Consider the following 26,065-nt stretch of genomic DNA (forward strand, 5'->3'; position numbering starts at 1 on the left):
TGAGATTCCCCTTATACTATAAAGAGCTTTGGGTGTCTAGAAAAGTGCCATTTAAGTACAATAAATTATTATCATTACATGTTTTGCCATCTTCCATAGCTTGAAGACTATGAGATGGAAACTGGCACAAAATACCAAAAAGGTGGACTACAAGGCAATGTTAAGTTTAATAAATAATTGACTGTAGTATTTTTTTTATTGAACCTTTATTTAACTAGGCAAGTCAGTTAAGAACAAATTCTTATTTACAATGATGGCCTAACCCGGCCAAACCCGAACGACGCCAGGCCAATTGTGCGCCACCCTTTGGGGCTCCCAATCACGGCCGGATGTGATACAGCCTGGATTCGAACCAGGGACTGTAGTGACGCCTCTTGCACTGAGATCCACTCGGTAAGTGCCTAGGTACCAAATAAAGTAACAGTGTTGAAGTTTTCATCTTAAATCAGCCAATTTCTAACATTGACATTTCTGTGAACATTTCTGTGAAACTATGTACGTTTTACTTGTGGATTACTTATGGATTCTGAAAATAAAAATCGAAAATCAAGATGTACCAATTTGTTTGTCTACATGCCATTTTAAAAACAATGCAGATGTTGGAGTAAACCTATTTTGGGTTAAGACAAGTAACTATGAGTAAGGGCAAACATCCTGATAAGCTTGCAAACTGAGTTTTTTAATAAGACATCCAATTACCACTTTGCATTTAGAACGGTTGGTTTTAATATAGCTAGTAAATAACCAAATCTTTGATGGATCTCTAGATAAAATAAATGCGTCTCCAGTCTACTTCTGCAAGACTGTCGGCATAATCGTCATCATACTCCCTCATCTGATTGGTCGTTTCCAACGAACTGTAAACCGGCATACGCGTCATTACACTCCCTCATATGATTGGTCGAGTATTTGGACCTTCTGACTCTGGCTGTCATCACATTCCCTCATCTGATTGGTCGAGTAGGCAGGCCTTCTGACTTTGTGGCTGTGGTAACTAAATGACGACCCAGTGTTGAGGCACTTTCAATAAAATCAGATCAGCGCTACAGTTTGTTACCACTGAAGCTGTGAGCTGTGCCGGGAGAGGTGGATTTAGGTCAGCGCAAGGATTGGACCGGCTGATTGCAGCCCTTAACATTGGCGATTGCTGCACTCTTTTCCACCATTTTTGGGGAGATAAGAGGACACCCAAAGTAACATTTATTGAGGGAGGAAGAGTCATTTTTCGTTCTAATTAGCTCGTTTATCAGCCTACCAATTTACAGACAATTTCTTACTCGTATCATCGACATCTGGCCTTTCGGTGAAAGCATATTTCACAGTTGGCAAGCTGTATTTCTGCTGAAAGGTTTTAATTTTAAAGAGACGGAGGCACCTGAGTAAACAAAGTACAACTGACAAGAAGCCCACCAACCACCATGGATAACGCTCACACAAAGAGCGTTGAAGAAGTTTATAGCCATTTCTCCGTCAACGAAAGCACTGGACTTGGTTTGGACCAGGTGAAACGTCAAAAGGAGAAATGGGGCTCGAACGGTATGTGAACCTCTACACCTTTACTAGTAGTACCGGTAGCTATTTAGCTAATGTTCACTATATGTCACTCATGAGGGAACATGATACGGTCATTTAGTCCCACTGTTGGCTAAAGTTACCTAGGAGTTACACATTGGGGTAAATGTCAGCCCCATCACTCGGCTCGGTCATGGACTGAATTAATTTGGCTGATGTCATCGTAGACAACCTCGTGGGTTTCAATCTTGTACAAACTAGCTAGAAAGTAGTCAGTTACATCGGGGAATTGTTATATTGGTGTAAGGGTATTTTAAACCAGGTATACAAGTATAGACCGCTGACGTGTGCCTTGGCATTCTGATGTGATGGCTAGCCTGGGACATTTAGGACAGCATAGCCGCTCGCCATGGGCATGGCACAGGCCTAGCTAGCTAACAGTTAATGATGCTAGTTAGCTAACGCAAGCCGGTTCATAGGATCCTGGGTTCTGTAGTTTTTCCTAGCTGTTCACACAAGAAACGAGGCTCGATTCCCGATTTTTAAGCTCATGAAAGCGTCTACTGGATGACATAAAATAGATTGGGTGCGTCTGACACCATTCAAGGTGACCTCTGAGAAAATGGGTTCAAAAAGTTACCTGATGTGTCACCACCGTGAATTCAAACATTGATTGTGCAATATGATTACCATCTACGACTTGCTACTGTTAATGACTCAGCCGAACACAAGACTCGGTGAATGCAATTAAATCCAAACCCTGTTTTTCCATGTTGCCTATAGCAAAGTTTTAGCTTTGCAAAATCTGAACCAGGACATATGGGGTTTAGTGGGGGTCATTGGGAGTCAAATGGGGTGGAGATAAAGAAATTGCAGTGCCATATGTTTGATTGTCAGAATTAACAGCATTAGCTACTAAAACATTACTAATGTAATGGTGTGTTTCTCTTTTCCCTGTATGCACTTGGATTGACCCATCTCCAGAGTTACCTGCTGAAGAAGGTAAGAACACGTACTTAAAATAGTTTGGTGTGAAAGTTAAACCTATGTGCTACAAATTGTTCTTGATTTGATGTATTTGTACTTCTCTTTCATTCCACAGGGAAGTCTCTATGGGAGCTTGTTGTTGAACAATTTGAAGATTTACTTGTACGAATTCTTCTGCTGGCAGCTTGTATATCTTTTGTAAGTATATCGCTAAGACTCTTTGTTTTTTAGATCGGGTTTAGAACACACACTAACTTTGGTACTGCTGCTGCTTGCCATGGGCCTGGAATTTGGTCATAAACCTTTACAGTGACCGCTGTATTGAAGAGTATTGTGAATGTATTAGATTGTTTTTGTTTATTACACAGAGGTGACAATCCACCCCCCCCCCAGACATGCTGTGTTAAGTTGTCATAGAAACAAACTCTTAAATCATCTGCTTGCTGTTCAGAGTTGCTGATGAAAGCACATCAGTAGGAGTGGGCTGTCTGGCATGGAAAGAGAAAGTGTATCTTTTGGCTTAGTGGCATGAGACGTGTGGACAGCAAGTGCAAATGTCTTCTGTCTGAACGCCTAAGCTGAGGTTACATTCACAGATCAGGCAGCCAAACAGCTGAGAAGGCTAGCTACACATTTGAGTAATGGTGATGACAGCAGTTGCTTGACTCGAGTTGCTATCACCATGTGTCTAACAAGACATTTGAGTCGTCTTTTACTCTCGCAGTGTAATCACTTCCTCTCCTCTGCCTCGTTATTTGGAGTAACAAGGCTATCCACAAGCTAAATGGTTTGATAGAAATGTAACTGACAGCGATGTAGCCTAATTTTCATTGTTCTGCAGTATTAGCAGTGTACTGCTACATCAGTGTTTACTATTCATGTTTTTTTGGTAGTGGACAGAAGGATGTTTTTGCACGGGAAAGGATTACAATGTAGTGTCATACTATGTACATTGACTTGAGGAGATGAGGTCCTTTTGAGACCAGTATGGAGGTTTCAAGGGCTGTAATCTATAATCCCAGTGTGTGTCAGTCTGCTAGAGGAGCTGGTATGCAGTGCCCAGCCTTGCGATATGGTGGTGTTGGTGGTTGCTGTCTGACGGGGACAGGGCACCACTCAAGACCAAATTTGGGCTCTGACCTTCAGTAGGAGGGCATTCCCCAGATGAATGCACCATGCCTTCTCCCATGCACCACACTCCCATACTTTTGGTCGATTGTCAGTCAAGTCAGATCCAATGATGGGCGAGTAGTAGGCTAATGAAATAACAAGCGGGTGCAGCAGAACTTGCAGCAGGGTGTTCATGATGCGGCTTTGTCCCGTTAAAGTGAATTTGTGCAACACATGTCGTGTGCTCTTATTCTCAGTAGATAACATGCAAAATAGTCTTGCTCCCAGAAGAGCGTTTTTATCTCCGGTTTGTGAGAGAGGAAGAGTGCAGAGTTGGGGAATGGCTATGTTAAGTGAAATCTGTTGGTTGTGACCGATTACTGCAGCAGTAGTCCTGGCAACTGGTTTGTTTGAGGTGGTAAGGTGGATGGCTGTTTGTTTCAACGGCTCATATTTGACATGCATACTATGCATGATACTTATGGCTACTGAGGGCCATTGATAAATGTGTCCCAATGTACTGTTATGTGCTGACACTGAAATGACATACAGCAACACATCAAGACGATCTGTTATAAACTGTAGTCTTACTGTATTTTCGGTGTTAGATTTAAGTTTTCTAATTTCAAATGTCTGATGTGCAAAATTGACCATAAATGATATAAAAACAGAGATTTCATTTGGAACTTTAAGTCAACAATGTGCGTTTTATAAAGAGTTGGCTATGTATTGCTCAGTACAGCAAACTCTAGTTAAATAATCACTCAAAATAAAATCACGGTGCTGGATTACGATGAGGTTCATGGTATTTGAAAGGTACTACGCATAGGATTTTGTTGAATTTTTGCGTTGTAATTTCAGAAATGCCCATAATATATCTGGTGCTAATAATGGAATAATAGTGTTTTCACTGTATTACATACCCACCAGTGTTGTGATTGGTTGTGATTTTCGCCTATTTAGGGCTCCTGCCTGAGCGACATCAGTCAACAATGTTCTGACTTTGTGGCTATGTTATGTGAAAATCGCTATCATTTCCTGGTTGCAAAAAGTCTACACTGTTCGCTCAATTTCTGTTTGTGAGACATCAGGCACTGAATAGTGTAGGGAATCATTGTACCATCTAAATCGTTGTGAAATATATTTTGAATAAGAACAAATATATTTTTTACAGCTGTTTGAAGCTGGTGGACCAAAACCGGAAAAACCCCAGAAAGTTACTTTCTGTTCCGGTCCACAAGCTTCAAACAGCTGTAAAAACGATACCTGGCGGGAGAAATCAATAGGCTAATATCACAGCCAATCAAAACACTGGCGGGTAAGTAATACTATGAAACACTATCATTCCACTATTACTGCAGCTATATTATGGACATTTTCTGAAATTGCAATTCGAAAATTCAACAAAATCCTATGTGTTGCACCTTTAGCACATTGCTTTTGAACTTGGAAAATGTTGTCTGGCTTTGGTGTTAAATGTGCTCTAAGCTTTAGAAAATGTTTTAACATCTTAACAAATGTGTTGTATCCATTTTGTTTAAATGTGTTACTCTTGCACTGATATCCTGCTGTAAATCTTCTGATGTAACTTTTTGTATGTTCATCTTGTTGTCATTTATGTAAAAAATGGAGCTCACTCAACAAAATGTACATTTCTATGCATTTCTACCACTGCTAAGTAAATCAGTCGTATCAGAATGCATACACATTCTCCCTGGACATTTAGTTGAACCTTATTTCACAGCAGTTTTCTTAACATGATTCTGATCGCTTAAATGCATCGTAGTAAGCGTAACCAGGGGGAGAGATGTTGTTAATTACTCCTGTGCTCTCTCCTATGTGGAATCATGTCAATAATGGATCATCGTTGTCTTGTTTACCTTTAGGTCTTGGCCTTGTTCGAGGATGGAGAAGAAACAATCACAGCCTTTGTGGAGCCTTTTGTAATCTTACTCATTCTTATAGCCAATGCCATCGTGGGTGTGTGGCAGGTGAGCAACTTGCATTATGTAATTTAGACATCTTTTACAGTATTTTGAATGTCGATGTTCAGTGTGGCGTTGCAATGTCAATGACACTATTCCGAAACTCTTGTTTTGGTGCAGGCTGTGGAAAGGAATACTTATTGTATGCAACTAGCTAGCGACTATAGGCAAAACAGCTACCATAAAGAGTTGTAGGTAGGAGAATCCACAAGTCTCATACATTCTGTTCATTGGTCACATGGCAGTTTTATGCTTTCTTTTCTTTAAGGACTTGCTGTTGAATGGTCGATGAAAAATGAGGCAAGGAAGAAAGTGGGTCACTGCCTACATTTGAGAAGGTTTAGGCGTGACCAAAGTGACAGTCCCTCCTCTTGCTCAGACTTCATGTCTGTTGCTTTAATTATGTTTACACCCATGGTCTCTTAGCCATTCTCTAATGTTTGCAGTCTTTGCAAAGAGAAATTTGTCTGTAGCAACTACCAACACAAATTGGCTGGATGCTCCCTTAGGATTTATTAATTCAGTCTAAATTCCTGCATGAGTTTGTCCAGAACTAGGTTACATTTCCTCAGTCTGTCGGAGTTTAACATTCCATAGATGGCATGTTTGTGAGCAAATGGTCTTGAACATTTGAATCCAGTCCATAATGCATTTCTGTGTAGTCAAAGAATGGAATAAATGATGGGCAATTCAATCCACAAGTTGATAGTTGTCTTTTTTACTCTGTTTCGATGCCCATTTTCTTGTCAGACCTTTTGTCACGCTGGTTGACTTTGCTTGCACTGCCAGGCAGCCCCTAGGAGGAATGTTCAGTAAGCTAAGCCAGTGCATGCCATGGAGTAGACTTACTCAACAGGAAGTGATGCAACTGGCCATCCCTGCCCTGATAGGCTCTCACTAACTGATACGTTGAAGTTGGCCTAGAAATGTGGACTTTAGAACTAAGCATTCTGTTCTAAGTGATTGAGTGAACGTGACTTTGGCATGGTGTGAAGGTTCTTATTTAGCTGCTGTTTTCAGAAATTACTAGTATATGTGACTGACACAATGTTTACTACTTGCACTTCTGTTTTCTTAAGCATTAAAATATTGTAGACTGAATATGCACAGTTAAAATTAAGACTTGTTCCCTTTTAAAAATATGTTAAGGTTTGCCATATGTAACTTAAATTTTTTGGTGGGCTGACCAAATTCACATAGAAATTAGAGTTATATCTGTTATTCTAATTGAAAGCGGGTATATGAAGCTGTAGATCTGTTCTATGTGTGCTATTTCTATGATTTGTGCCTTTTTAAATTAACCCACCTATGTCTGCCGAAAGATATTTCACAGCGTTTTAGATTGTACAATGATTCTGAAATTAGGAAAACGATTAGAATTTTAGCAACCATGAAATGGCGGAGCGATTTATGCATATTGCACCTTTAAAATATATATATATATTTTCAGATTTTAAAATATGCGAAGGCAAATCTCTTGGTCCTTGTCATGCATTAAAGGCACAATCTCTAAGATCTCCTGCTGTCTTTGAATTCAAAACTGGTTATATTTCACCAGCCCCATCCATCAGTTAACAAAACAAAGTGGCATGGTTAGGCTGTTGAAGTTACAGATTGTGCCTTTAAATGAACCCACATATATCTGCAGTTTGTGGGATAGGGAAAAAGTAAAATGGACATATTTGAATTTGCATCTATAATGTCGTCAGATCATCAAGTTCAATTTCAAATGTGTGAGCAAACGTTCAACATTTCTAATCTACACAGGAACGCAATGCTGAGGATGCCATTGAAGCCCTAAAAGAGTACGAGCCTGAGATGGGCAAGGTCTACCGCCAGGACAGGAAGACCGTTCAGAGGATCAAGGCCAAAGAAATCGTGCCGGGAGACATCGTAGAGGTTTCTGGTAAGGCAGCCCTGTCTTTCTCGCTGCTTTAGGAGGCATTAGACTATTTCTGATAATTCAGCCATTTTGCTTATGAATAAGTATTGTTTAAGGTTTAATTGAAAACAGTTATTATTCTTTGTTAAACTATTAAAGGGAAATATTTTTTTAACACTGTAGAAAAAAAGGACAGTCTTGATCTCTTTTTACACAAAACAGCATTGTTTTTAGCCTTTTTACACAAAACAGCATTGTTTTTAGCCTTTTTACACAACAGCATTGTTTTTAGCCTTTGCTTTTTATGACACCTCATTCAGGTAAATGCTATTTTTAAAAGGGCTCATGAGTCCAGGCAAGGTCAGGCTGACGTTTTAGCAGTAAAAGCTCATTTCAATTCCCCTCATCCCCTAGTCCCACTGCAGAGGTGACTCACCCTACAGGAGTGGTGTATTTTGGGATGTTTCTATTAACCCATCGTCCCAGATGACTAGGCACTAGTGCTGCTAAAGGCCTCTCGGATCATGTGCGCATGTTTCCTGGGGGTGCTTAACTCACCACCTTGATGAGTCTCGCATGCGGTTCAACCGTTGCTAAAACATCCCCCTTGGAGCCGGTAAACTCAACCTTTGAGTGGCTTGTCTCCTGTTTTCTCAGTGCAGCTGGTAAAAGAGGCTGGTATGACTCACCCAAAGACAGTGACTCTAGCACTTTAGCGAAGAGCGAGACGTCTCTGGTTTTGAGAGGAATGCGTCCTGGGCAGCACCTGGCTGCAGTGCAGCGGGGGATGGACGTATTGAACTGATGTGGCGTTGAATGCTGGAGTCCTTGAAGGGCTAACGTTATCATGATACTTCGTTTAACCCTAAGCCATAGAGGTGATGCGGTGTTTTGTTGCGCAAAGTGGTGGGTTTATTTTAAGCCTGGATAGGCTGTCTCGATGATAAAATCATGGTGTATTTATAGCAGGCAGTGACAGTAGGGAAGATGGCCGGTGTCTGGTGCCCCCCCCCCCCCCCCCCCCCTCTCTGGGGAACATTGTTGCAGTGTGGGACAGTTTTTGGTAGGGCTCCAGAGTCACCTTGAGAAGGGCACCGTCAGCACTGCATGTATTAGCTGCTCGCTAATTTCTATTAAACCAATTGTGTTAGTTAGAGTGATGGAAAATTAGGTTTGGGGGGTAGATGTTTGACAATGGCTTCATAATAGTATGCTTATCTAAGTGGGTCCTGGCAGTCTTAGTGGGTATTCTGTATAGTTGCCTTTATTTGATGCACAGGAATTTTTGTCAAAGACTGGTCATGCTGTGTGAATTCCAGCCTCTGTGCCTCCTATGATTGTTTAGTGTGGGCATGATTGGTTGTGTGCTCTATGTTCACCCAGGAAAATGGCTAACATCCTTGCTCGGAAAGCAGACTTCCAGAGAGTGGCCGGTAAAGCAGATATTGTCAGAGTGATGCGTTGTGCATGCTATCAGGTGGAGATTGAGAAGCTCACCTAAAAGAGGGCATATGGGTCAATTCTGCAGAGCCTTTTTTATATTGGTTTCTATGATGTTCGTTTCTGAATAATGTTTTTTGACCAAAGTCCCAGTGTGACCCCCCCCCTGCCAGCAGGAGGGCTGGTTGTGACGCAGATGCCAGCTCACTGCTGAGGCAGAGGACGCAGGCTGCAGTGACTGGCTGAGCTGTGAGCAGAATACTAAACGGGCCATCTCTGGCCCTGCCCTGCCTGTCAGCCAGCCTCTCGCCCCGCTCCACTCCGAGCCCATTTCTCCTTCCCAGCTCCTGTAAGCCCTCTGGAGGTAGACACAGTTAGCTCTCTCCTTCTCAACTCTCATAAGCCCACATGGGACATCCACAGTCTAGAGATGGTGCTTTACTCTCTGCAGATGTGTTTACTGTCTGGAAGATTATAGCCCAGTGTTGGTTTTCATGACTGTTTTGATTGTAGCTAATGCATTTCTCAGTACATCCTCTGGCTGGGCTGGCTGTCCTCTTGCTGTATCTGTGTACTGTAGTTCATCCTTGTCCAGCCCAAGCTGTCTGACCCAGCACTGTCAATACAGGGATGCTGTGCTGAGGTTTGCTGTCACTGCTGTTCTTACTAAACTAATCTGCAGCTATGTGATGTCAGCTTTCCTTGACTGCTGTTCCAGGCAGGGCTCCAGACTGCAACCATTTAGTTGCATTTTGTGACCCTTTGACTTGGCTGTGCAAATAAATGTTTTAATTGAACTCATCGGTGGGAGCTGCACATTCTACATGGTCACCTCACTCAAAATATTTTTTTTATAGGTGGCTTAAACCATTATTTGGTCAAACAGTAAAATACATTATTCTCATGATTCCTGCCTGTACATGTTTCGCTGGGGCCTGCTGCGATGTCGAACGAGTCACTTGCTTTCCTTTCCCGGAGAAAAAGTGTTCTGATTGATTAATTCGATGAAACAAACCGATATCTTGGCAGAGGTATAATTTATTTCTCAACTCTCCATTTTGAGCTTAATAGCAACTATTTTACAACCAAGATACAGTCCATTCAGAAAGTATTCAGACCCCTTGAGTTTTTCCACATTTTATTACGTTACAGCCTTATTCTAAAATAGATGTAATAGTTTTTTCCCCTCATTAATCTACACACAATACCCCATAATGACAAAAAAAATGTTATGTATAATTTCTTTTTTGGGAAATATCACATTTACATAAGTATTCAGACCCTTTACTCAGTACTTTGTTGAAGCACCTTTGGCAGCGATTACAGCCTCGAGTCTGAGCACGGCCGGATGTCTCTCACAGCCTCCCGTAGCGCCCAAGTCTTTGCAATCGCAAAAAACCTCTCCTCACATCAACCCTCAGCACTTTGATGTGTGAGTCTGTGTTTTATATGCTGACCTCACACCTCAACAAGCTTCTGATTTGGTCAGTGTCAATACTCCTGGCCACCATTGATTGGCAGATGTGTGAAGCAAATACATGTGCCCACAAGAGTTTTTCGAGGAAGTGAGCGAAACATCCACACTAGCTGAGCCATCCACATAGCGGAAAGAGCTGCGCGTGTGATTATTCAACTGGGAACATTTTCACGCTGGGAGAAATGTTAAAGCATGACGTCACAATCGGAACACAATCAGAACGATTGGGAGGTGTTTACATGACGCCACCAGGGAAAATGTTGGGCTGATGAGCTGCACCCTCTAGCCTGTCCCTCACAGCACCGTGGTTCAGACTGCTGCTGCTCCTGCTAGGAGATTCACTTATCTCTCAACCCCATAGTCACTCTTAATTTATCTCAGAACTTCAGGGAAATTAAAGAGATGGTTCTCTTCTCCCTGAATAGCTCAACATTGGCCATAAATGCAACGGCCATATGTTTTTGTTTTGTTTTTTTACTTAAGGTGTTTATTGCACATAGCTAGTCATCAGCATAATGTGGTCTGTAGCCAGAGGTGTTGCATTTCTGCAGGAATCTGGGGGTTCTGGTCCCTGGCTGGTGCATGTTCAGTAAAATAGGGGCGCACATACAGTGAGGGGAAAAAGTATTTGATCCCCTGCTGATTTTGTACGTTTGCCCACTGACAAAGAAATGATCAGTCTATAATTTTAATGGTAGGTTTATTTGAACAGTGAGACACAGAATATCAACAAAAATCCAGAAAAACTCATGTCAAAAATGTGATAAATTGATTTGCATTTTAATGAGGGAAATAAGTATTTGACCCCTCTGCAAAACATGACTTAGTACTTGGTGGCAAAACCCTTGTTGGCAATCAGAGGTTAGATGTTTTTTGTAGTTGGCCACCAGGTTTGCACACATCTCAGGAGGGGTTTTGTCCCACTCCTCTTTGCAGATCTTCTCCAAGTCATTAAGGTTTCGAGGCTGACGTTTGGCAACTCGAACCTTCAGCTCCCTCCACAGATTTTCTATGTGATTAAGGTCTGGAGACTGGCTAGGCCACTCCAGGACCTTAATGTGCTTCTTCTTGAGCCACTCCTTTGTTGCCTTGGCCGTGTGTTTTGGGTCATTGTCATGCTGGAATAGCCATCCACGACCCATTTTTCAATGCCCTGGCTGAGGGAAGGAGGTTCTCACCCAAGATTTGACGGTACACGGCCCCGTCCATCGTCCCTTTGATGCGGTGAAGTTGTCCTGTCCCCTTAGCAGAAAAACACCCTCAAAGCATAATGTTTCCACCTCCATGTTTGACGGTGGGGATGGTGTTCTTGGGGTCATAGGCAGCATTCCTCCTCCTCCAAACGGCGAGTTGAGTTGATGCCAAAGAGCTCCATTTTGGTCTCATCTGACCACAACACTTTCACCCAGTTGTCCTCTGTCATTCAGATGTTCATTGGCAAACTTCAGACGGGCATGTATATGTGCTTTCTTGAGCAGGGGGACCTTGCGGGCGCTGCAGGATTTCAGTCCTTCACGGCGTAGTGTGTTACCAATTGTTTTCTTGGTGACTATGGTCCCAGCTGCCTTGAGATCATTGACAAGATCCTCCCGTGTAGTTCTGGGCTGATTCCTCACCGTTCTCATGATCATTGCAACTCCACGAGGTGAGATCTTGCATGGAGCCCCAGGCCGAGGGATATTGACAGTTCTTTTGTGTTTCTTCCATTTGCGAATAATCGCACCAACTGTTGTCACCTTCTCACCAAGCTGCTTGGCGATGGTCTTGTAGCCCATTCCAGCCTTGTGTAGATGTACAATCTTGTCCCTGACATCCTTGGAGAGCTCTTTGGTCTTGGCCATGGTGGAGAGTTTGGAATCTGATTGATTGCTTCTGTGGACAGGTGTCTTTATACAGGTAACAAACTGAGATTAGGAGCACTCCCTTTAAGAGTGTGCTCCTAATCTCAGCTCGTTACCTGTATAAAAGACACCTGGGAGCCAGAAATCTTTCTGATTGAGGGGGGGTCAAATACTTATTTCCCTCATTAAAATGCAAGTCAATTTATAACAGTTTTGACATGTGTTTTTCTGAATTTTTTTGTTGTTGTTATTCTGTGTCTCACTGTTCAAATAAACCTACCATTAAAATTATAGACTGATCATTTCTTTGTCAGTGGGCAAACGTACAAAATCAGCAGGGGATCAAATACTTTTTTCCCCTCACTGTACTGATAGGGGCCAGTCAGCGTTGGGTTGGGTGAAGGATGAGGGGGAGGATTGCTCAGCTGTTCATATTGTTTGGACAGCAAGATGACCTTGTAGGGAAGTCAGTGGTAGATGGCGATCCCACCCCTCCAAGCCTAATGCTCAGACGCTACACATCAGCACCCTCCATGGCCTGGGATTCCAGACACCCAGCATGGCATGTGGCATTTTGTGTGGGCCTGGCCAGCGTTTGCTGTCACTGTGGGGTCTTTTGGTGAGTGTCGGGTCAGCAGGAGGCACAATGTCTGGCTGGGTCTTGGATGAATGAGGAGGAGGGAATTTAATGTACTTGAAAAGAGGGCAGTATGCACTAAATAACCTGCTGTTCATTTAGCCTATATTGTTGTTCAACATTATCAATTCATTTAGACATTTCACAGTGTCAATAAAGACTAAGGGTACCAACCAACCGTTAAGCAACAATTTTCGGCATGTTTGCATTGCCCTTGCGTTTGAGTTTTGAACTGCACTGTGGCAGCTAACCTTGAGGCATGTCCTGAATTGACTGCTGTGAATCTGCGCAATGCTGTCTGGTTAATAGAAGTCGCTGTAAATGGTCTGACCCTGGAGAGGCTGTTAAGAGGATCCAGAGATTGACCTTCACACCAGGGGAAAGTGACAGGAACATCAATACCCTTCAGAGCTTCCTCTTTTACCATGGTCAGACTGTAGCCTTGTCCACAGCTTCTCATGACCACATGTGGAACGGTGCATTCGAATATTAAGAAGACTGCTGTGTGGAGAGGGAAGGTAGGATGAGTCATCAACACTCCCCTTTCATTAGGCTAGGTATAGGGATTAGCAGGCAGAAGTTTTAAATGTAGACTCAGCTAAATGACGTTGCCATGAGCAGCACCGCAGATATTGAGCTGAGCGAGATGCACGACTTCACTTTGTCACACACAGTATCTGTGCATGTGCAGGGGTTCGCTTCATGCTGTTCACAACGTGGTAGTCACGGGACCAAAACAGCAGAGGTGGAGCCTCGCGCTTCAATGCTCTTAGTTGTTGCAGAAATTGACCCACTATGCTGTTTACTTTCTACATCATATCGCGGAGTTTACCTTTTAATTACAACCTTTTCATGGTGTTGATGGCAACAAAACACACTAAGTAATGGTATAGGGAAAGGACCATCCAGAGGTATTCTTTAACTAATCATTTAAATGTCTGAGATGCTACAGTTCATTTGGAAAGTATTCAGACCCTTTGACTTTTTCCACATTTTGTTATGTTACAACCTTATTCTAAAATGGATTAAAAACAAAAAGCCCTCATCAATCTACACACAATACCCCATAATGACAAATGAAAACAGGTTTTTAGAAATGTTTGCAAATTTATAAAAAATAAAAACAGATACCTTATTTACATAAGTATTCAGACCCTTTGCAATGAGACTTGAGATGTAGCTCAGGTGCATCCTGTTTCCATTGATCATCCTTGATGTTTCTACAACTTGATTGGATTCCACTTGTGGTAAATTAAATTGATTGGACATGATTTGGAAAGGTACAAACCGGTCTATATAAGGTCCCACAGCAAAAACCAAGCCATGAGGTCAAAGGAATTGTCTGTAGAGCTCCGAGACAGGATTGTGTCGAGGCACAGATCTGGGGAAAGGTACAAAAATATTTCTGCAGCATTGAAGGTTCCCAAGAACTGAGACCTCCGTCATTCTTAAATGGAAGAAGTTTGGAACCACCAAGACTCTTCCTAGAGCTGGCCGCCCGGCCAAATCGAGCAATCGGGGGAGAAGGGCCTTGGTCAGGGAGGTGACCAAGAACCCGATGGTCACTCTGACAGAGCTCCAGAGTTCCTCTGTGGATATGGGAGAACCTTCCAGAAGGACAACCATCTCTGCAGCACTCTACCAATCAGGCCTTTATGGTAGAGTGGCCAGATGGAAGCCACTCCTCAGTAAGAGGCACATGATAGCCCCCTTGGAGTTGCCAAAAGGCACCTAAAGGACTCAGACCATGAGAAACAAGATTCTCTGGTCTGATGAAACCAATATTGGACTCTGGTCTGACTGCCAAGCGTCACGTCTGGTGGAAACCTGGCACCATCCTACGGTGAAGCATGGTGGTGGCAGCATCATGCTGTTGGGATATTTTTCAGAGGCAGGAACTGGTGTACTTGGCAGGATCCAGGGAAAGATGAACGGTGCAAAGTACAGAGAGATCCTTGATGAAAACCTGCTCCAGAGCACTCAGGACCTCAGACTGGGGTGAAGGTTCACCTTCCTATAGGACAATGACCTAAGCACACAGCCAAGACAACGCAGGAGTGGCTTCGGGACAAGTCTCTGAATGTCCTTGACTGGCCCGGACTTGAACCCGATCAAACATCTCTGGAGAGACCTGTAAATAGCTTTGCTCCCCATCCAACCGGACAGAGCTTGAGAGGATCTGCAGAGAAGATTGGGAGAAACTCCCCAGATATAGGTGTGCCAAGCTTGTAGTGTCATACCCAAGAATTGCTACCAAAGGTGCTTCAACAAAGTACTGCAGAAAGGGTCTGAATACTTATGTAAATGTAATATTTCAGTTAAAAAAATTATACATTTGCAAAAATGTCATTATGGGATATTGTGTGTAAATTGATGAGGGGGGAGGGGCTATTCAATTTTAGAATAATGCTGTAACGTAACAAAATGTGGAAGAAGTCAAGGGGTCTGAAATCTTTACGAATGCGCTGTACAGTTGAGGTGGGAAGTTTACATACACCTTAGCCAAATACATTTAAACTCAGTTTTTCACAATTCCTGACCTTTAATCGTAGTAAATATTCCCTGTCTTAGGTCAGTTAGGATCACCACTTTATTTTAAGAATGTGAAATGTCAGAATAATAGAGTGATTTATTTGAGCTTTTATTTCTTTCATCACATTCCCAGTGGGTCAGAAGTTTACATACACTCAATTAGTATTTGGTAGCATTGCCTTTAAATTGTTTAACTTGGGTCAAACGTATCGGGTAGCCTTCCACAAGCTTTCCACAAAAAGATGGGTGAATTTTGGCCCATTCCTCCTGACATAGCTGGTGTAACTGAGTCAGGTTTGTAGGCCTCCTTGCTCGCACACGCCTTTTCAGTTCTGCCCACAGATTTTCTATGGGATTGAGGTCAGAGCTTTGTGATGGCCACTCCAATACCTTGACTTTGTTGTCCTTAAGCCATTTTGCCACAACTTTGGAATTATGCTTGGGGTCATTGTCCATTTGGAAGACCCATTTGCAACCAAGCTTTAACTTCCTGACTGATGTCTTGAGATGTTGCTTCAATATATCCACAATCTTCCTTCCTCATGATGCCATCTATTTTGTGAAGTGCACCAGTCCCTCCTTCAGCAAAGCACCCCCACAGCATGATGCTGCCACCCCCGTTCTTCACGGTTGGGATGGTGTTCTTCAGCTTGCAAGCCTCTGCCTTTTTCCTCCAAACATAACGATGGTCGTTATGGCCAAACAGTTCTATTTTTGTTTCATCAGACCAGAGGACATTTCTCCAAAATGTACGATCTTTGTCCCGATGTGCAGTTGCAAACCGTAGTCGGGCTTTTTTTATGGTGGTTTTGGAGCAGTGGCATGTTCCTTGCTGAGTGGCCTTTCAGGTTATGTCGTTTTACTGTGGATATAGATACTTTTGTACCCGTTTCCTCCAGCATCTTCACAAGGTCCTTTGCTGTTGTTCTGGGATTGATTTGCACTTTTCGCATCAAAGTACGTTCATCTCTAGGAGACGATGTGTCTCCTTCCTGAGCGGTATGATGGCTGCATGGTCCCATGGTGTTAATACTTGTGTACTATTGTTTGTACAGATGAACGTGTTACCTTCAGGCGTTTGGAAATTGCTCCCAAGGATGGACCAGACTTGTGGAGGTCTACAATTTTTTTTTTTTCCTGAGGTCTTGGCTGATTTTTATTTTATTTTTTTATATATATTTTTTTTGATTTTCCTATGATGTCAAGCAAAGAGGCACTGAGTTTTAAGGAAGGCCTTGAAATACATCCACAGGTACACCTCCAATTGACTCAAATGATGTCAATTAGCCTATCAGAAGCTTCTAAAGCCATGACATCATGACATTTTCCAAGCTGTTTAAAGGCACAGTCAACTTAGTGTATGTAAACTTATGAACCACTGGAATTGTGATACAGTGAAATAATCTGCCTGTAAACAATTGTTGGAAAAATTACTTGTCATGCACAAAGTAGATGTCCTAACCGACTTGCCAAAACTACAGATTGTTAACAAGACATTTGTGGAGTGGTTGAAAAACGAGTTTTAATGACTCCAACCTAAGTGTATGTAAACTTCCGACTTCAACTGTATTTGTCTACTTTATGTATTATTTGAATTATTCAACATTACAGATGTTTTGCCCAGCATATACTCACCAGACCGTTTTTATTAGGTACATCTAGTACCAGGTCAGACCCCTTTCCCTCCAGAACAGCCTGAATTCCTCGGGGCATTCTACAAGGTGTCAAACTTTCCACGTGAATGTTGGTCCATACTGACGCGACGGTATCATGCAGTTGCTACAGATTGGACGGTGGTACATTCATTCTGCCAACAGCCCGTTCCATCTCATCACAAATATGCTCTGTTGGGTTGAAGTCTGGGGACTGAGCAGGACCCTCAAGTAAACTAAACTCGCAGTCCTGTTCCAGGCAATGTTTTTCCACTCCATTGTCCAGTGTTGATGATCTCGTGCCCACTGGAGCTGCTTCTTGTTTTTAGCTGATAGGAGTGGAACCCGATGTGGTCATTTGCTGCAATAGTCCATCTGTGACAAGGATCAACGATTTTTGCGTTCCCAAGATGCGGTTCTGCACAACACTGTTGTACTGTGACATTATTTGTTTGTTTGTGGCACACCTCTTAGCTTGCACGATTTGCCATTCTCCTTCAACCTCTCTCCTCAAAGAGCTGTTTTCAACCACAGGACTGCCGCTGACTGGAATGGTTTTTGTTTGTTGCACCATTCTCGCTCAACCCTAGACACTGTTGTGTGTGAAAAGCCCAGGAGGGCGGCCATTTTTAATATACTGGAGCCAGTGTGCCTGGCACTGACTATCATACCACGCTCAGTCGCTTGGGTCACTCATTTTGTTCAATCGAACAGTAGCTGGATGCCTGTTTGTCTGCTTTATATAGCAAGCCACGGCCCCCTGACTCACTGTCTGTAGGAGCGATTCGAATTTTTGCGAATGGGGTGGTGTTCCTAATAAACTGGCTGGTGTGTGTGTGTGTGTGTGTGTGTGTGTGTGTGGAGGTCACCGATAGTTAGGCATGTTGACCCCTGACCTCTGCTATGTTACTTCATATATCCCAGCAGAACCCTGGCAGTCAGGCAGCATCTGTTCTATGTTCCACACAGCACAGGCCACTGGTAGGCAGGACAAACACATCTAAATTGCTTCCTACACACATGTCACACATCTGTTCAGAACTTGTATTTTACTAAATTAGTACCTTTTTTTTTTTTTTTTTTTTTAATAACTCGACTGGAATTGATTAGCTTGTTTTACTGTAATCAATGGCACACACAAATGAATCACTCACATTGGTATTTGTATTGAAATCAGTGGAACGGGGACCACGGTGACAAGAACAAATGTGGGTGCTCTTCCTACAATGTCTCTGACCTTTTAATACCACACAGATTTGATGGTCAAATTATCACTCAAATGAAAGCCGACCCCTGTCGCCATTTAGAAATCGATGTGAGAATATGATTCAGAAGGAAATGCAACACTTTTCTACTGATTTAACTTCGGTGGATCATATTCTCACATTGATTTGTAAATGACGACAGGGGTTGGCTCTAATTTGAGTGATAGTTTGACCCTTGAATCAATGTGTGGTATTGAGGCTAGAGAAGTTTGTTGAAAAAGTTCCCACATTTTTTCCTGCCACTCTGGTCTGGTAAATTACATTCCACAGTCTGGTGAAAATACAGTCCCGCCACCGACAGGCGCATACGACACAAACACCGGTACAAAACCAAATATATTGATCTGTTTCAAGCAATCGACTTTGTGTAATCGTGATGACGATCATCACCAATCTGAGGTAAAAAGGATGTGTATTTCCTGTAACTATTGTGTGGTAAAAACGTTAGTCTAATGTAGTAACGTTCTGTCCACCATAGGGACATTTGCATAATATAAAATAATTCAATATGTCAAATTCAATATTTTGATTTAGGATTATAGTAAATGAAGCACACAGAGATCTTTGCAACAAATGACATACGTCTTACTACTTTCACCATGGAGAGAGTACTTAAAACAAATCCTAAACACAATTTCACTGGGCGCACTAGAGCTAAAAGTCCCATAGTGACTGCAGCAGCCTGAACTGTTGACGTCCCTCCCACTGGTCTTCATCTAGGTGTCATTTGACTCTGTCGCTGTCCTGTTGCCACAGCAACCATACCTGGCCCAGGAAGGGACATGGTGATCTGTCTGTGTCTAGTGTGCTGTACAGTCCTACACACAGCCCTTTTCGGTTGGTTATGAGAGGAGACTGGAGATCTCAGTACACCCACTGAAAAGGTGAATGCACCAATTTGTAAGTCGCTCTGGATAAGAGCGTCTGCTAAATGACTTAAATGTAAATGTAAAACCGACAAATTGGAAAATCTGATGTGCCCTTGAGCAAGGCACTTAACCTTAATTGCTCCAGGGTTGCCGTTGATAATGACAGACCCTGGCCGTAACCCCACTCTCCGGGGTAGTTGAATATGCAGAAAACAAATGTCCAATTCACACATGAAATGGGACAAATAAACACACACAAAATTATTTTTAAACTAGGTTGAAGATGGAAAAAGACAACAGGATTCGAATATCTTTTAACTCTGCAATAATGGGGAAGAGTTCTAAACAATGGGACTAGCAATGCAAGCAAAAATGATGATGTGAATGTTGGCTGAACAGAAAGTTCACCATCAAAATGGAAAATAAACAAAATCGTTCTAAATTTCAACTAACTACTTAGCAAACCCATGGCATAACTGCTTTGCTGTCATTCTATTCATTTAAACAGTTTTCAAATTGTCTACAGGCACTTGATTTCTTGAGAGCTAGTCACATGTCAGGCTAATTCTGTAGAATGTGCAACAGCGCTGGTCCAATGAATTTGATTATTTTCAAAACGCTCCCGGATGGAATTAAAGTTGTCTTAACATGTATATTTTCGATTTAGCATGAAAACAGGAAGTAAAGATTAAATACAGACAAATGGTTGTTACTCCAGCTAGCTATGATGTTCACGAGTTTATTTATTTTATCTTTATTTAACTAGGCAAGTCAGTTAAGAACAAATTCTTATTTTCAATGACAGCCTAGGAACAGTGGGTTAACTGCCTTGTTCAGGGGCAGAATGACAGATTTGTACCTTGTCAGCTCGGGGATTTGAACTTGCAACCTTTCGGTTACTAGTCCTACGCTCTAACCACTAGGCTACGCTGCCGCCAAAGGTGCTGCGGTCAAAGGCACTGCATCTCAGTGCTTGAGGTGTCACTACAGACACCCTGGTTCAAATCCAGGCTAACCGGCCGGGATTGGGAGTCACATAGGGCGGCGCACAATTGGCCCAGCATCGTCCGGGTTAGGGGAGGGTTTGGCCGGGATAGGCCGTCATTGTAAATAAGAAGTTGTTCTTAACTGACTTGCCTAGTTAAATAAAGGTTAAAAGTAAGATCACATGGCCTTTGTCTTTTTCTCTGATTCTACAAGTTCTTAGAAATGTTGACTTGTATTTACCCATCCATCACCCCTTCTTTTAGGAGGACACATCTTGTTAGTTTTTTTAACAGCTTTTCTGCTGCATATACATTTGACATATTTGGTACTTTTCCATAAAGCAATCACATAACAGTAATACATTACCAAACAAACTCTTTAATCCCACCTCGCTATTTTCAATAGCTGCATATGTGACACAACTCCACCGTTTTATTCATAATATCATTAATAAATATCATTCATTTTTCCACAGAGTTTTTTTTTTTTTTTTTAATTAATCAGTATATTTGAGTTTAACCATAGAACAAATATGATCTTTTCAGGAGGATAAAACTGAAATTGTAACCGGCTTTGTATGGCTTGTTTAAGGAAGGGCGATACTTTAAAAAATATATATATAATAATTATCCTTTAGTCGGAAATGAGAAGTTGTAATCTGTATAAAGGCAATTTATGAACAAAGGATGAGCCTTTCTTGATAACCTACTGGATAACTATTTTTGGTTTAAGTATAACTTATGTATGAGTGAAGCTTTTCATAAGAGGTTTAATGCTTTAATATCTCATTTTAGCCCCCCAAACTCATTCATTATATAAATAGACACGTTTTAATTTTGTCTGGCTTAGAATTCCAAATGAAATATTGTTTGCTCAAATGAATAAAAAAAACTAGTTGTTTTAGAGTAGGCAGCACCATTAGTTAGTAAGTAAGTAAACTGTGTTAGGACCAAAGATTGTGATTTTTCCATAAATAGACAAGTATTTACCTCTCTATGGTTGCAGAATCTTATCTATTTTTGCAAACTTTCTATTGAAATTAATTGTAAGTTCTTGTATATGTTTTTTAGATGTGAATACCAAGTATGTGTACTTCACCATCCACCCATTTTTAGTATTTACACTACCTTGTAGTTTACCAATGTCTTTTAACGATATAATACGTAATACATAATTAGGTTTTAGTCCAGAGAGGCTAGAAAAGTGATCAAGATCTTCAATGAGACTGTACAGGGATCCAGATTGCAGACTTAGAAAAAAAACTTTTGTCATCGGCGTACATTGACACTTGCTTTTATCCCCTGGATTTCTAACACCTTGATGTTCTTGTTGGATCTAATTTTAATAGCTAGCATTTCAATGGCCATAACACAATAGACAATCTTGTTTTACTCCTCTTAAAAGCTCAATACTTTCTGAGAAGTAACCATTATTTACTATTTTACATCTGGGGTTGCTATACATAACTTTAACCCATTGTATGAGATTCACCAAAATTAAAGTAATCCAGGCATTTATATATATATAAATTCTAGTCGTACTTTATCAAACGCCTTTTCAAAATATGCTATGAAGACCAGGCCTGGTATCTTTTTGTATGTTTCATCATTTTCAATGGTTTCAAGTAATTGTCGTGTAGTATCTCCAATATATCGTCCATGTAAAACACATTTACATTTAAGTCATTTAGCAGACGCTCTTATCCAGAGCGACTTACAAACACCTGTCTGATCAAGATGAACAATATCTGGGCTATGCATTTCGCCAGAATTTTCACATCACAACATTAAAGTGTAAGAGGCCTCCAGGTTTTTTTTATTTTTTAAATGGACTGGATCTTTATACTTACCACATGGGTCCTGTTTTAGTAGTAATGAAATCAGACCTTGTTGAGTGCCTGAAAGTCTACCATTTTTATAGGAGTAATTTAAAATTGCCTCAAAGTTCCTCTTCTGTAAGCTGGCCTTCACACAGGTCTTTCTGTACATTTGTTAATTTTAGAGAAAAGTCTGATTTTTAGATTATTATTATTATTATTTTTATTATTATTATTATTAGGAAATAAATCCTTACAGTTAACATCATTCAGGGGAAATGGAGGAGACGGAAAAAATATTTTGCTTCTTATTTCAACATAATTTGGTGAATCATGGATGACTTCATTTGTAATGAGTTTCTGTAAATTATTTTTGGTGGTATTTATGTTGGAAGATTCAAGAAAAATGTTTACATTTCCATCCAATTGTTTTTATTTTTGTAGTACATAGCACTTAATAGTTCTTGAATAAGTACCTCCATTTCTTTTTGTTATTCCTCTTACCTATTTTATGCCTCTATAGTACAGTCTACATTACCATCTACCTTAATTGTTAGTGTACTATACACTTGGTCAGTAGTGGATGCTGCCTAGACAAGAACAGCTGGTTAAGAGCACTTTAAGAGTTCCAGGACGTTATTACCTGTTGAGTGCTTTTGAAATAGCCTCCTCAGAATAGCAGCTTTTCAGCCTTTTGTTGTATCTGCCATCAGCACCTGCACCCTCAGGATTGGACACACAGAAACATGCTGTGTCATGCAGTCATAAACGCAAGGGCTTGTGTCCGTCCGTCTGTCTGCCTGGTTTGGCGGCCTTGCTTGGACCTACTCCTCTGTAAAGAAGGACACCCCTGGGAGTCATGTCTGGCACTGACTCTTGAGTCTGTGCGTCTTGTTGCTACGCTGCCTGTCTCACTCTCCTAGGTGTGGAGACTGTCACAGATGTTTGGCCTGATACCAAGTAGGATGTTGACATAAAGGGACAGATTATATACACACACACACTTCATCTAGAGCAGTCCTGCGGGCCAGTTGAACTGCACCAGGACAATGTAATGTGTGCCTTGTGTGCTTTTCACTGTTGCGTTTTCTTTTTTCTTATGACATCAACAAGTGCCATTTTAAACGGCCTCAAGCCATTCCAATTTATTTCTCTAGTTCCCTCCCGTCCTGCAGTCATAAGTGTTTCTTAAAAAATGTATTGTCTCTTAGCACAGGAAGTATTACACAACCCTTAGGATGTGGCCGTTATACTTCATGGCTGAAGGGGAAACATTTGACTGGTCATGTTTTCTTTCTGTTCAGTTTGGCCTCAGATTATATATTGAAACTCCTCCCAAACGTATCTTTCTTTAGCCTTTAGATATTATTCTGTAACAGTTTGCCTTTGTCTGAATAGACCAAGTGAGGCTGATGATAATTAGTTTTTTTTTCAGAGGAAGGCCCTAAAAATTGTCACTCTAGCCACCAAGACACAAGACTGCTTAACAGTTAATAAAAATATGCTACTCAAAATATTCACACCTCAGTTTCAACGGTGTTTATTTAAAACAAAGAAAAAGAACCCGGTTTCCTCTTGGGTAGAACACCAATCCCCTCGGTTCTAGCAGAACATGAGGACGTCTGTCCGGTAGCAACCTCTCACTACCTCCTGGCAGCTTTATGGCCCCGTACAGCTGGTAAGCAATCAGCCCCTTGATTACTCAAAAGCCTCAATTAGTCCTGGCCGGAGGACCCGTTGACCTGGCACGTCCAGAGGGAGCCACCACCGCGTGATGTAGAAGGTCTGTCACCACCAGGCCTCGAGTCTCCTCTGGGTGCTTGTCTGCGGTATGCCCCCTCCGGTCATCAGTGCGACGTACGTCTCCCTTCTTGATAGGGCATCCGCGTTCCCATGTTTTGCACCTGACTTGTGCACAACAGAAAAAGAGAAATGTTGAAGGGACAAGAACCACCAGGTGACTCGATTGTTGGGGTCCTTTTACCTGGCCATCCAGACCAGGGGAGCATGGTCTGGGACCAGGGTGAGGTGGGTGCCAAACAGGTAATACTTAAGTGTCTAATGCCCACTTCACCGCTAGACACACTCGACAATCGAGTACTTATTTTCTTGGGGTATCAACTTCTGGCTTATGTACATGATGGGGTGTTCCTCCCCATTGTGTACATGGGACAGGACAGACCCTAGTTCCGTGTCGCAGGCATCCGTCTGCACGAGCATCGGTACCTGGAAATCGGGCGTCACGAGAATCGGATGGGAGCAAAGGGCTTCTTTCAGGCGCCTGAATGCCACTTTGGCCTCATCTGACCACTTCACTGTTTTTGGAAGGCGGGCCCTGGTCAGATCGGTAAGGGGGAGGCTATAGCTGCAAAGTTGGATAAACCGGCGATAGTATCCCGCCAGCCCCAAGAAGGACTTGACCTTTGTCTTGGTTTGGGGAACGGGCCAGTCACGAACCGCCTGGACCTTCCTCTCCTGGGGCTTAACATTCCCCCTGCCCGATCAAATACCCCAGGAACTCCACCTCCTCGAACCCCAGCTTGCATTTCTTGGGATTCGCTGTCAACCCGGCTTTCCTGAGCGCGTCCAATACCACCTGGAGGCACGTCAGGTGCGCTTCCCAACCTTTGCTGTGGATGATGTCATCCAAATAGGCCGCTGCGTACTGTTGGTGGGGTCAGAGGACTAAGTCCATCAGTGCTGAAACATGGGCGGGGCTCCATGGAGAAAGAATGGGAAGACCCGGTATTGGTTTAACCCGTCCTGTGTCGAATGCTGTCTTCTCCTGGGAGGAGGCTTCCGAGGGTACCTGCCAATATCCCCTGGTCAGGTCCAGGGTGCTGATATACCGGGCCTTTCCCAACCGGTCGATGAACTTGTCCACCATCGTCATGGGGTAGGCGTCAAACAAACTGATGTTGTTCAACCCCTAGATGTCATTGCAGAAACGCAGACTAACGTCCGGTTTGGGCACCAACACGATAGCGCTGCACCATGCACTTTGGGACTCCTTCGATGACTCCTATCCTCAGCATAGCCTCCACCTCCTGCTTCACGGCCTTCCTTCGGGCCTTGAGGATCTGGTATGGCCTCTTTCGTACCGTGTGTTTTTGGGGCAATGATTTGACACTCTGGGTAGCTACGGCAATTGTCTTCCACGGCCCGCCTCAACCCAGGCGGCAATCCGTTACCGGGTCTTCTCCATTCCCAGGTGCGCCCCCAACAAATGGGTGTGGGCCAGCTAAAGAATGGTTCTGACGTACCGGTGGGGCAGCAACAGCACCTCTCGAAGTTCTCCCTGTTCGTGCGACACCTGATACAAAAGTTTTTTTCCGATTTAGAATTGGGGGTATTGCCAGTCATTCAACCCCGAAAGAAGCTGGCCATCCATCCACCACTATCACTTGGGCTGCAGTGGCTTTCAAGTTTGGATCCTCCCACGGGGAGGTCCTGAACTGTCCCCTTCGGAGTTCAGGGCAGGTGTCTCGGGGGTCCCTCGAAATCAAGGAGGAGGAGCATGGGTTCATACTCTTATCCAGCAGGTATTTCCACAGTGCTGTGGACAATCTTGTCCCACGAGGAGGGGTACCAGAAACTCTGGTATGGCACCCACCACCATCTGGCAGCTCCCTTGTGGCATCATGATGGTGGCCTGCCCGGTCGAATACCGCTTGGTGCCGCTGTGGACACAGGAGACAGACATCTCACCATGCTCGGTCAGATGGGCCTGCAGGAGGGCTTGTACAAGCGTTACCACATTCCCGGAATACATCAGGGTGACGTGACCGTCAACTTTCACCGGGACCATGGGTGCTGGTGGTTCGCTGTGGGCCCAACAGGAGGTGACATAGTTTACTGTGTGCCCCGACTCGTCTCCGGGGCCCCCTGATAGCATCGACTCCTCTTGACCCGGGCAATTCCATGCAAGGTGTCACTGGGTGCCACACTCAAAACACCACCTTTGGTCTTCATCCACCTGGGGTCGTCGGTGGTGGGTTGACTCTCCCCTGGTGGTCTCCCTGTGGGACTGCAGTCCTTTAGCACAGCTGACTGTCAGATTGGGGAGAACGGTG

The 26,065-nt window shown here is 42.8% G+C and overlaps 1 protein-coding gene across 2 annotated transcripts in view; it reads left to right on the forward strand.

The window, feature by feature from the left end:
* Nucleotides 1-1,040: 1,040 nt before the first annotated feature.
* LOC115199968 (sarcoplasmic/endoplasmic reticulum calcium ATPase 2-like) overlaps nucleotides 1,041-26,065 on the forward strand; it is a 46,038-nt gene continuing 21,013 nt past the window's right edge. For both annotated transcript variants that reach the window (XM_029762559.1, XM_029762560.1), the window contains exons 1-5: nucleotides 1,041-1,536; nucleotides 2,497-2,514; nucleotides 2,615-2,697; nucleotides 5,496-5,600; nucleotides 7,362-7,500. In XM_029762559.1, the coding sequence (XP_029618419.1) occupies nucleotides 1,419-1,536; nucleotides 2,497-2,514; nucleotides 2,615-2,697; nucleotides 5,496-5,600; nucleotides 7,362-7,500 (463 nt within the window). In that variant the 5' untranslated portion in view covers nucleotides 1,041-1,418. The remainder of the gene's footprint in view (nucleotides 1,537-2,496; nucleotides 2,515-2,614; nucleotides 2,698-5,495; nucleotides 5,601-7,361; nucleotides 7,501-26,065) is intronic.

The sequence above is a fragment of the Salmo trutta genome, chromosome 9, assembly GCF_901001165.1.
Source record: "Salmo trutta chromosome 9, fSalTru1.1, whole genome shotgun sequence".
Classification (NCBI taxonomy): domain Eukaryota; kingdom Metazoa; phylum Chordata; class Actinopteri; order Salmoniformes; family Salmonidae; genus Salmo; species Salmo trutta.